The following is a 12,657-nucleotide window of genomic DNA, read 5'->3' on the forward strand; positions in this document are numbered from 1 at the left end:
AGACCATCCAGATAATAAGGTTAATAAAAAATAAACACTATGTTACTATCTGATTAGTGACATTTTACTTCTCTGATTATTAATGTGATTCACAGGTCAATATTAGTGGCCTAAACTTGTCACTTACAAGTGACCTGATCAGGGCCGGCCCAAGACATTGTGCTGCCTGGGGCGAAGTGTGAAATGCTGCCCCCCCCTCATATGTGTGGTGTATAGTCCCCTCTATAGTACCCCCCCTGTATGTGTGGTGTACACCCCCCTCTATAATGAAATCAGCAATTGTGTTTCACAAGCTCCGAAGAACCAATTTAAGTTTCCTTTTTCATAATATATTCAGATTGAAATAGAGTAAATAACACGATACCTTCACTTTTCTTCACACTGATTTCTGGAGTTTTGCCCTTTGAAGTGACTAGAAATTCAGGAAGGCGTTTCATCTCTGGATAAATAAAAATTACAAAGTTCTATTTATCCCTACAGTAAGTAAAGTGCCAGGAAACAGATAACCAAATACACACCAGGACAGGCTCTGCCACAACGACACCCAAACACACAAACCAGGACATGCTCTGCCACACTGATACCCAAACACACACACCAGGACAAGCTCTGCCACCGACACCCAAACACACACCAGGACAGGCTCTGCCACCGACACCCAAACACACACCAGGACAGGCTCTGCCACCCGACACCCAAACACACACCAGGACAGGTTCTGCCACACCGACACCCAAACACACAAACCAGGACATGCTCTGCCACACTGACACCCAAACACACACACCAGGACAGGCTCTGCCACCGACACCCAAACACACACACCAGGACAGGCTCTGCCACACTGACACCCAGACAAACACACCAGGACAGGCTCTGCCACCGACACCCAAACACACACACCAGGACAGGCTCTGCCTCACCGACACCCAAACACACACACCAGGACAGGCTCTGCCACCCGACACCCAAACACACACCAGGACAGGTTCTGCCACACCGACACCCAAACACACAAACCAGGACATGCTCTGCCACACTGACACCCAAACACACACACCAGGACAGGCTCTGCCACCGACACCCAAACACACACCAGGACAGGCTCTGCCACCGACACCCAAACACACACCAGGACAGGCTCTGCCACCCGACACCCAAACACACACCAGGACAGGCTCTGCCACACCGACACCCAAACACACAAACCAGGACATGCTCTGCCACACTGACACCCAAACACACACACCAGGACAGGCTCTGCCACCGACACCCAAACACACACACCAGGACAGGCTCTGCCACACTGACACCCAGACAAACACACCAGGACAGGCTCTGCCACCGACACCCAAACACACACACCAGGACAGGCTCTGCCTCACCGACACCCAAACACACACACCAGGACAGGCTCTGCCTCACCAACAGCCAAACACACACCAGGACAGGCTCTGCCACACTGACACCCAAACACACACACTAGGACAGGCTCTGCCACACTGACACCCAGACAAACACACCAGGACAGACTCTGCCATACTGACACCCAGACACACACACACCAGGACAGGATCAGCCACATCAGGACGGGATAAGCTACTAAGAGCATAAAAAATGTTTTCCACATTGCTGCTTGTTGTGTGTTTGCCACCTTTGTGTATCTGTGCCCCCAGCCAGGCCCCTTTGTGCATTTTGCCCCAACACACCCCTGTCTATTGATTTATTTGATGCCCCCAGCCCCACCCATGTGTATTACCCCCCTCCCCTTTGTGTATAGATTGTCCTAATCACCCTGTTGTGTACTTATGCCCCCAGACACCCTCTAGGGGCATGAATATGTCTATCCATGACTCCATCCCTCCGTCTATCACCTCAGTTATTTATTTATTTTAAAATACTTACTTTTTCTGCTGGCTTTCTTCCACTGACATGCTATTCTCCCTCGAGATCTTTTCCTTGTCACGCGGTGACGAGCAACTGTTCTGCGTGAGCCCGTCCCCTTGAGCGTCATGGCGCATCTTCGAGGGGGCGGGACGAAGAGCCGAACTGATCGGCATGCAGGCAAGCCAACCGCTTTCAAATTATTATACGGAGGCGGTTTTACAGCGGATACGGTTTTTTAAAACCGATAGCCAAATCGGATGCGAAAAAAAAAACGGCACTTGGGGCGGCAAAGTGCCGCCTCTTCAAAAGTGCCGCCTGGGGCAATTGCCCCAGTCTGCTCCATGGTAGGGCCGGCCCTGGACCTGATAGTGGTTACATATTTATTTGATTTTACACTATTTATTTTATTTTTACCGGTTTTAACCTAATAAATTGCTATCTGATCGATGATTACTGATTAGTTAAGTCACTGATCATTGATTAGTGACACCAATCATCAGTCACTGATCTAATCTGATGGGTGCATATTATACACAAGTATTTCTTCCTACTTTAGTGTAAAGTTATACCTGCGTATTATACATAGGTGCGTATTATACCTGAAATTTTACAGTATGCATTTGGAGCAGTTCCACATCACCACTCATCACTATAACATTTCAGGATTATGTCACATGGGCACAGATGGCTCTTTGCTTTACATGTCAGAGGTTTACCGATTTATTTAGGTCTACAGGATGTTTTTTTATGACGTTTTATATTCTAAGATATGTGCATTCCAATAACTGATCGTGAAAAGTATTCTACTATTCAAAAACTGCTAAATTATTGAAATATCCATTGCTCCACATTGCATCATCAACAGGAGGGGTTATTCTTGTGAAGGACTTGTTAAGCAAGGATCATTTGATTGTAAAGAGGGTTACGTGGAGTGGCAAGTGAAGATTCATATAGATTAAAGGAGGCAGTCTAGTGTCCCCGACACCTCTACTAAGAAGAAGACATATTAGAGTACTCTGTGAGCACTTTAATATGCACTCTTCCAAAACGGAAATCAAATAAAAAATAAAATATTAACTTGACACAAACAGTCTGCCAATTTTTTTTCTTCCTCTATGATTTGAAATCTCTTGCCACTGATAGCCTGCTTAAGCTTTCACTCATTGGCAGTAAAGTATTTCCTATTAAATCAATGGGCGCATGATTGACAGCTCAAGCAGTCAATCAGTGACAGAAATGTGATCCCATTGAAATAAATGAGAAAACATTACACATGAGCACTACGGTCTAAACTTGAGTCTGCAGTATCCTCTATGCATGAAAATTTAAATGGCAATGCAACTGTCATGTGTATTAAAGTGCATATCATGGCTGGAGTTCCCATTTAATATACCATATTTGCTCTTATATTCAAGGTCGTCTTCTAGTCAGACTTCAAATAGAGGTCTGACTACATGACTAAGATCCAGATCCCCCGCAGAGCTGCAGGGGACCCTGATCCTCCTCTCTGGCAGCTGGCGGACAACCTCCGCTGCTGCCGGCACTTCCTCTGGGGCTTCTATGACAGAGCGCCGGCGTCACATGACCTTCAGGTGCTCATTCATAGATGCCCCGGCAGAAGTGCTGGCAGCAGCGGCTGCCCCACTAGACAACAAGGAATCTGAAGCAGGGGGGACAAGTCTAGGGAAGCACTGGTAAGTCGGGGGAGGGTAAGATTGGCATATGGGGTTGTATAAGGCATATTTGGGGGCAGAGTGGGATATCAGGGTGTATAAAGCATATCTGGGGGGCAGAGTGACAAATAGGGGGGTTAAAAGGCATATCTGGTAGGCAGAGTGGCATATAGGGGGGGTTAAAAGGCATATCTGGCAGCCAGAGTGCCATATAGGGGTCTATAAGGCATATGTGGCAGATCATCGTTTACACGTGAATTAATATATACCAGTAAAGCATTTTTCCTATAGGGTAGTCTTATATTCAGGCTTTTTCTTTTTTTCCTAAATTAATATTCAAATTTGGGGGGGGTCATCGTATAATCAGGGTCATCTTATAATCGAGCAAATATGGCACATAACTGAATTCTACATATAACTCAATACTAGCATTTTTCAATAATAAAATGATAATTTAAACCACATAGAATATATTTGTGTCCGTCTAATAATTGCAAATTAAATCATGCTCTATTTTACAAAACAGAACAAAACGTGTACCCTGAGGTAATCTTAAACAATCAACACATTACAGAACTTGGGAGTTTAAACAAGTTGGCAGGATTCTCCCTGATTTTCACAGATTTGTAACCTGCTGGGAATAATCTCTGTGTATAAAACCTCTTCTTGTGAAGCACCCCTGTCCAATCTTCCATGTAAAGCTGAAGCTGTTTTGTCGTTCAGTTGACCAGGTATGTGCTGGATTTTTTTTTTTTGGTTACAAATCTTTGTTATGGCTTCCAAATAAATTACCAACTGTCCTCTCAATGAACATATATTAGTGTAAATCAGTGAACATCATTCACTGATTTTAGAAATTCTTTGAAGATTAATACATATTCAACAGTTTTTGAATTATGTATAAAATTGCTTTATCTTATATTAAAATGTTCTGCTGTACAGAAAATTAGGCCACAAAAAAAGGCTGTGAAGGAATTAAATTAATCAGTGGTCCACCATTCATGGAAAATCCTTGAATTTGTAACAGTGCAATAATTTAAATGTGATTTACATTATGTAACAATTTAAACACATGTGCGGAAGAACAAGATACTTTTTTTCGATTGGGAGATATATCGTTTTAATTTAGAAAAACAATATATGTTTTGGTTGTTATTTATAATGTAGGAACTGAGTTAATAACAATTTATAATTTCTGGTAATTTAAATAATTTATTCTGTAATGGCATTGTATGGGGAGTTATATTTTACAAAATACAATTTTAACCCTCTAAGCAGCTTGTATTTTTTTATTCAACTATATTCCTTGTGGGCAATGCACCAAATGAACATACCCTAGTCTTAATTAGGAACAGGAAAAAATCAGTTACTTACTGTATTTTATTAACATACATTAAGAAATACTTATAGGTTATTAATCCCTCAGCATTATTTTTTATTATTATAAGATAAAAAGGGTTCTGCACCCAAGCCCGTATTATTACTATTATTATTATTATTAATAATATTACTACTACTGCAGAAAATTCAATTGCAAGCACATTTCTCCATTTGTCAATTTGGCTGTATTATTAAACTAGAAATTATATGAATATCAAAATGGAAAAATAATAAAACAACAATATTTCTAAGTATATATGACATTTTATAATTGAATGACTATTTTTACTATGTTATTTTTTTACCTAATATTGTGCTGGACTACAGTTAAACACCGTTTATGACTGTGGTGTAGAAGTTTTATAAGCATCCCATTATATTTTTAATTTGGCAAACATATATATATATTTTCAATTATGGTCAATAATAAAAAAAAAGGAAAATCTCCCTTTGAACATTAAAGTTTGTATACTCTACTTGGAGGATACTGTCTGAATTATCAGATACTACTGTGGTTGCTAAACACTAATTATTTTGTTTTCTTTTTTCAGTGATTTGAATTGAACAGAATTATGAATTATTATATCTGGAATGATCTGAACATGAATTATTGTTTTAACTTAGTTAATGGCTCCTGCCCAAAAGTCAACATACCTCTTTTGAGATTTTCAGTTATGTGTTTTGTCATGTTTGTGGGTATAATAGTGACTATTGTGGGAAATCTAATGGTGATCACTTCAGTTGCTCATTTTAAAGAGCTCCACAGCCCAACCAACTTCCTCATCTTATCCTTGGCTATTACAGATTTCCTTCTTGGACTGGTAGTCATGCCTTACAGCATGATTCGATCCGTGACTTCCTGCTGGTACTTCGGAGATTTATTCTGTAAACTACACAGTAGTCTTGACATGATGTTCTGCACAACCTCTATATTTCATCTATTTTTCATATCTTTAGATCGTTATTATGCAGTGTGCCATCCACTACACTATTACAGAAAAATAACAATTCCTGTAATAGGCGTTTACTTATTTATTAGCTGGTCTTTTCCTTGTGTTTATTCATTTAGCCTTGTTTTGTCAAATGTGAATATGGAAGGTTTAGAAGACAAAGTGCACTCGCTCTCCTGCACTGGCTCTTGCGCCCTTTTGTTCAATAAACATTGGTCAATAATTACTACTTTAATATGTTTCTATATTCCAGGTACCATGATGATTGGCATTTACATTCACATATTTTCTATTGCAAGAAAACAGGCCAAGATCATGCATGGTCAACCAAATTATATGGAGTCAAATACTAAGAGTAAAAATTCCTTGAAAATAGAGAGTAAAGCAGCAAAAACATTAAGTTTGATAATGGGAGTCTTTATTTTGTGCTGGCTTCCATTTTTTATTGTGACTTTAATAGATCCCTTTTTGAATTTCACAACCTCTGATAATATATACAATGCAGTTCTGTGGCTTGGTTATTTTAACTCCACGCTTAACCCTATCATCTATGCTTTGTTTTACCCATGGTTTCAAAAATCGTTTGGCTTTATCCTAAAAGGCACTATATTTAAGGCAGACTCCTCTTCTTTACATGTGCTAAGTAAATAACTTCAAAAGTCATGTAATATGAAAAATTATATTTGTGTTACTGGTTTCTACCAAAAAAAATCATGTTATTAGCATTGTGATCTTTTTTTAATGCAAAATTGTATGTGATTAAATAAATAAGGTACATTAATTCCATATTTAGTTATAAAACTGTTAATACTACAGTGAAGACCTTCATTAAATTGTGTAAAAGAGACAGTAGAAAAATCAGTTTGAATAACCTGATTTCTCTAGGTTTCTCTAAGGGATAATTACTCAGTAATCATTAAGGTGTCCAAAAGGGCATCACAATATTTGCCTGAAGCCTGCAAGAAACTTAATATTACCATGCACAAAAAATGGTTAGCTAGGTAATCCTCCTTCAGATATTCAGTCTGTGATCTTACTAAATCTGTGTAGTGTAGCAATTTCATTTCTAATACGATTTTAAAAAAATATATGAATTCACAATTTCCACTATAAAAAAAAATAAAATAAAATATGATGAAAAAAAAAAATTTAAAAAAACTTTTCCAACTTTATTTTTTTTAAAGGATGTGCTGCCATCTTGCATCCTGGAGTGAGTGTTCGGTGTCACTGAATGCCACCGTTTAGGAGGCGATCGTTGCGTGTATGGCGGATGTTGATGCCCCGGGGAGGGGCCAGTCATGGCCCCTGATGCCGATCTCAGTGTTGCTGAATGCCTTGACTTTGAAGATCACTTTCTAAGCTTGTTTAATGAAATTACGTGTCAGACACGCCTTTGGTCGTTAAGTGTGACGTGTCTGACCCGTCAATGGACGTTAAGGGGTTAAATAAATACCATTTACAGCATAACTCCCATTACTATATACTGAGCCAGATATTGACAGTAGTGCAGCATATCCCCTATCACTATACGGTAAGCCAGACTTTGACATGGTAGGACTCTGCCCCTAAAACAGCTTCCCCATGCCACAGCTGCACCTAAAACAGCCTGCCTGTGCCATCTCTCTGCTCCTAAAAAAAACTGCCTGTTCCACTGCTGCCCTTAAAACAACCTGCCTGTGCCACCACTGCCCCTAAAACAGTCTCTCTGTGCTGCAGCTGCCCTACAATAGCCTGCCTGTGCCACCGCTGCCCCTGAAACAGCCTGCCTGTGCCACCACTGCCCCTAAAACAGTCTCTATGTGCTGCAGCTGCCCCTAAAATAGGTCCAGGCCTATGAGGTCCCACAGCGTTGTGCATAACTCGGCTGGGAGACCATCACTACCCGATGTCCTGCCCCTCCAGCGGCAAGGGGGCATCAATAGCTGCTTGGCCTGCATGTTCAATGGTGTTAGGGATACCTGATCAGCTGTGGCCGGGTCTGTGTCCTTGGGAGATCTCGATAGTAGTCCGCGACCACCTTCTGGACCTCCTCTTTCCCCTGTCGTACCACACCTTGGCTGTCTCTCATTTCCCTCAGGGGCATGTGCGGAGTGGAGTTTCCTGAAAAAGAAAGCGTTACCGTTCTCACCCTTTTCCAGGTTTGCTTGGATTCCTCCTCAAAGTGCCTTTTCAGGCCCCCTTTAGTCTCCTCCAGCTCCTCGTCCACATACCATCCGCACTGTTGGAGGGTCAACAGGGACTGCAGCTTGTGTTGCAGCTGTCTCAATTTCTTCTTCCTCTCACACACCTGCATTCTGCCGTTGGCCTTTGGTAAACTCCCACCACTGGGCTACAGTTGGGAATAGGTAAATAGTACTGACAGAGTTCGCATATACAGATCGCAGCTCGTCCACGATATCATGCTTCTCTAACAGGGCACAGTTCAGCTTCTAGGTGACTGGACCGGGAAACCCTTTGCCCAGGACACACTGGAGCCAAACAGCCCTGTGGTCAGAGAAATAGCAGGGCACCATGAAACACTGCTGATGATCTACTGCTCGAGAGGGGAACATAAAGTGCATCCGGGAACGCAAAGAGCCACCGGGGTGGCTCCAGGAGTAGTTCACAGAGCTGGCCCCGATGGAGTCCATAGCGTCCCTTAAAGAAGCCTCTGTAGCAATCTCTCTGAGCAGTCTCGAAGTCACGTCCAGACCCGTCGCATGACTCGAAGTGCGCCCTCTTTCCCCGATTGGGCAGTAGAAGTCTCCGCCCATCACTATGGCCCTGGTGGTGGTCAGCTGTGACCGCAGGTTCTAGAGTAGTTCCAGGCATTGCTTCTTTTCTGGGGAGGTGTGCACGGTGCTGAGCCGGACTGGCTCCCCTGCCCAAGATCCGTCCACGACCAGGAGTCTGCCTAAAACCAGCTCCTGTACAGTGTCCACCATGAAGTTGCATTCTCAGATCACAATGGCAACAGGACAGGCTGTGGGGCCATTCCCTGTATAGATGACAATATGAGCGAGGGAAAGGTAAAGCACATTCCTGCAACGTGTACACTTGATCTTAGCCAAAATGCAGAGAAGCAATCCTTGAGTTTCACACTGTTGTAGCCAGTGGAGGATGCAATAAGCAAATATCAATATCACATTGAATTTGATGCCCTTTTAACTTATGAGTCTTTCGGAAATATGCCTGCTGTCAATCCATGATTTTAAAGACGTGCTCAGCCATTACCTTTAAGAATTGAACATGTTTATTTTCTAAATAAACAGGAGAACAAATAACTTATTTTAGAGCACCTGAAATTTGTGGCAATAGCTAGTCAAACTACTATGTTGACGTGACTGCTTTCAATGAGTTTATTCAGTTTACTTAACTGTAAAATGTAGTGACAGATCCACTCATGTGACAAGTGCAATTTCTTATCAATATGATTATATTTGAAACATTATTCCCCATTGTGCTACTGTTAACGTAGATATTGTTAGAAGTAAATTAAATCATTTTCTAAATTTGATAATTGGCTTCAGTAAATATAAACTGTTAATTATTGATAATTAATTTTATACTCTTCTACAATTTGAAAATCATATAGCAAAATGGCTTTTTATATCACAATATATTTGCTTTATTTAACAAACGTCCGGAGCTAAAACATTACTGTTATTGTAACAAAGTAAAACATGAGATTCTCACTTAGGTCCAGAAAATGAATGTAATTGTCGAGTTACATAATTAACGTAATTGTGGCATGTGCCCTTATATTCCATGGGGAAGACTTGTAATCGTCTGAGGAAACCTTTGTGTATGTCGCATCCTGCTCATTTCCCAAAGGGATTCAAGTATCTCGACATATATAAACAACTACAGGTACTTCTGTCCATGGACCTCAAATCGGGACAGTGAGAGAGGCAAATATATCCTATGACCAGGTATGTGATTTCTATTGCATCTCTTAATGATCTTGCAATATAGAACTGGAATATCATTTTTAAAAACAAATTGTCCAAGGTCAATCGCTAACCCAGCAGTCTCATTTATAGATGCCATTTAAAAATGGAAACAACTCAGCCATCATAATGTGATCATTGTAAAGATATTGTGCCATACTGCACACTTTTAGTGCTTTACAAATAAATGAGTAGTTATTGCAAATTTGAGTGCTCTATAAATACATAATTAATAATTACTAATTAATTGAGCAACAATTTAATGAATATTGTGTTTATTTTACAGTGTACAGTTCTGTAGAATGGGATGGCACTTTATAAATAAATAAATAAATGTCCTTTAAGCGATATAAAGCTAAATAAAAGCAGGCAACATACTTGCTGGATGTTTACTGTCTATTTCCAGTAATCATGTGGCATTAAACAACCTAATAAACAAAGAGTTAATGGATCAGTGGTGCATTTAAATGCCTCATTTATAAGTGACTACCAATTGTTATTTAGACAGTCATTGGATTTAGCTACCTAAGATAGATGTGTTAATCATAATTGAGTTGCACATCTCAGTGCACTATTAACAAATCACACATTTTACCCCCAGTAACTGATTCTAGCTGTTTGTCATATGTGCTGTATAAATTATTTTTCAGGCACTTCAATACCTGAATTCATTATCTCAGAGGAAATCAATTGTCATTTAACTTTTCAATCAGTTTACCATGTCCTGCATAGAACACATGCCTGTGATAGGTGATGGTGTTTAGAATTAAGTTACACATATGCTTAGAAAATTAGTGATGCAGAATTACTTTTATGGGATGCAATATCATAACATGATAAAAAAAAATCAAAACACCAAAAAAGGTTCCCAATGCACATTTTATTATTTTTGACAGCTGGAAACAAGGTATTTTAGCTTTAAATCTAAATTAAAAACCTCACAATTTATATTAATATAGCTCTGAAAAAGTTGCAGTGGGTGAGTTCCTTTAAAATGAACAATTGAATCTCACCACAGTTAAATGGCATAGCAATACAATTATGCCACTCCGATCTAAATTTGCCCTATCCATGTACAACTCCATTTATGTAACTTGTTTTTAATCTAAATGGTTGTGTCTCTGAAAATTGAGCATTGATGAATTCAGTACAAATGGGAGCTTGTATGGCACTGCATATCGTATTAGGCACAAATGGTGCAAGTGAACTAACATTTTGGCTAACAAATCCCAGCAATTATGAACAGCAGATTTTTATTGATTATCTTTATAGAACGTAGCAAAGCCATTGTGAGCTGAGACAATCCTGCATAATTAACAGTGAGATTAAATATATAGCCTTACCATAATTTAGACACATTTTAAAAATCCTACCTGCTGTGGGCGATCTTGATTTCCCATGTTTATGACACATGATTAAATCGTTTCTGGAACATGGGCTATGAAGGCAATATAAAGTTTAATTAACTAAAATATGGATTAGTTGGAATTTTAAAAGGAATAAACATTTCCTGTGTATAAAGATAATGAAATACTAGGGTTCGATATGCTAACCAAATTTTCATCCTTTTGTTCCCTTCCAGTGATTGCTGTGTTTTAACCAAATCATGAATTTTTCTGATTTATGGAATAAGCAGAGTACAAATTATTGCTTTGATTTTGTTAACGGTTCCTGCCCGAAGGCCAACATATCTCTTTTGAGATTTTCAGTTATCTGTGCTATAATGTTTGTGGGTGTAATTACCACAATTGTGGGAAACTTAATGGTGATCATTTCAGTTTCTCATTTTAAAGAGCTCCACACACCGACCAACTTCCTCATCTTATCCTTGGCTATTACAGATTTCCTGCTTGGACTGGTAGTCATGCCTTACAGCATGGTCAGATCTGTGACTTCCTGCTGGTACTTCGGAGATTTGTTCTGTAAACTACACAGTTCTTTCGATATGATGCTCTCTACAACCTCAATATTTCATCTATTTTTTATTTCTTTGGATCGTTACTATGCAGTGTGCCACCCACTTCACTATTATAGAAAAATAACATTTTCTGTCATAGAAATGTGTTTATTTATCAGCTGGTCCTTCCCTTGTTTTTATTCATTTGGTGTTGTTTTATCAAATGTAATTATGGAAGGGTTAGAAGACAAAATGCTTTCCTCCTGCATTGGGTCTTGCATCCTAATTTTCAACAAATATTGGGCAGTAATTTCTTCTTCATTGACTTTCTTTATGCCGGGTACTATAATGATTGGCATTTATATTCACATATTTTCCATTGCAAGAAAACATGCCAAAATAACACATAGCCAACCAAATTACATGGGGTCCAATACTAAGAGCACAATGTCTCCTAAAGTAGAGAGCAAAGCAGCAAAGACATTAAGTCTAGTTATGGGAGTTTTTATACTGTGTTGGCTTCCCTTTTTTACTGCAACTGTGGTAGATCCTTTCATGAATTTCTCAGTCTCCGAAGATCTATACAATATGGTTCTGTGGCTTGGATATTTTAACTCGGCTGTTAACCCAATCATATATGCTTTGTTTTATCGATGGTTTCAGAAATCTTTCCGATTTATCATAAATGGCACTATATTTAAGAAAGATTCTTCTTCTTTAGCCATGCTATAACATTTTTACATGCAATATATATATATATATATATATATATATACACACATATATATTTGTTCACATTAGGCATTTAAAATATTTGCCTTTACCCTAATATATATATATATATATATATATATATATATATATACGGTATATATATATTTGTTGTAGTTCTGGTACAGTATATGGAAGCACCTGCATCCCACAGTAAAAGTAAAACCAAA

The 12,657-nt window shown here is 39.3% G+C and overlaps 2 protein-coding genes across 2 annotated transcripts; both read left to right on the forward strand.

Annotated features, from left to right (window-relative positions):
* Positions 1–5,542: 5,542 nt before the first annotated feature.
* LOC128483949 (trace amine-associated receptor 4-like) lies at positions 5,543–6,541 on the forward strand. Its single transcript, XM_053460271.1, has one exon. It carries the CDS (start codon positions 5,543–5,545, stop codon positions 6,539–6,541), a length of 999 nt encoding a protein of 332 aa, XP_053316246.1.
* A 4,932-nt stretch (positions 6,542–11,473) lies between these two features.
* On the forward strand, positions 11,474–12,448 carry LOC128483951 (trace amine-associated receptor 4-like). The gene has a single exon (XM_053460272.1). It carries the CDS (start codon positions 11,543–11,545, stop codon positions 12,446–12,448), a length of 906 nt encoding a protein of 301 aa, XP_053316247.1. The 5' UTR covers positions 11,474–11,542.
* The last annotated feature ends 209 nt before the right edge of the window (positions 12,449–12,657 follow it).

This window comes from Spea bombifrons, chromosome 3, assembly GCF_027358695.1.
Source record: "Spea bombifrons isolate aSpeBom1 chromosome 3, aSpeBom1.2.pri, whole genome shotgun sequence".
Taxonomy (NCBI): Eukaryota; Metazoa; Chordata; class Amphibia; order Anura; family Pelobatidae; genus Spea; species Spea bombifrons.

What these genes read in the sequence shown, in the direction of transcription:
- LOC128483949 (XM_053460271.1), top strand. Translation starts at nt 5,543, where the DNA reads ATGAATTATTGTTTTAACTTAGTTAATGGCTCCTGCCCAAAAGTCAAC.
- LOC128483951 (XM_053460272.1), top strand. Translation starts at nt 11,543, where the DNA reads ATGTTTGTGGGTGTAATTACCACAATTGTGGGAAACTTAATGGTGATC.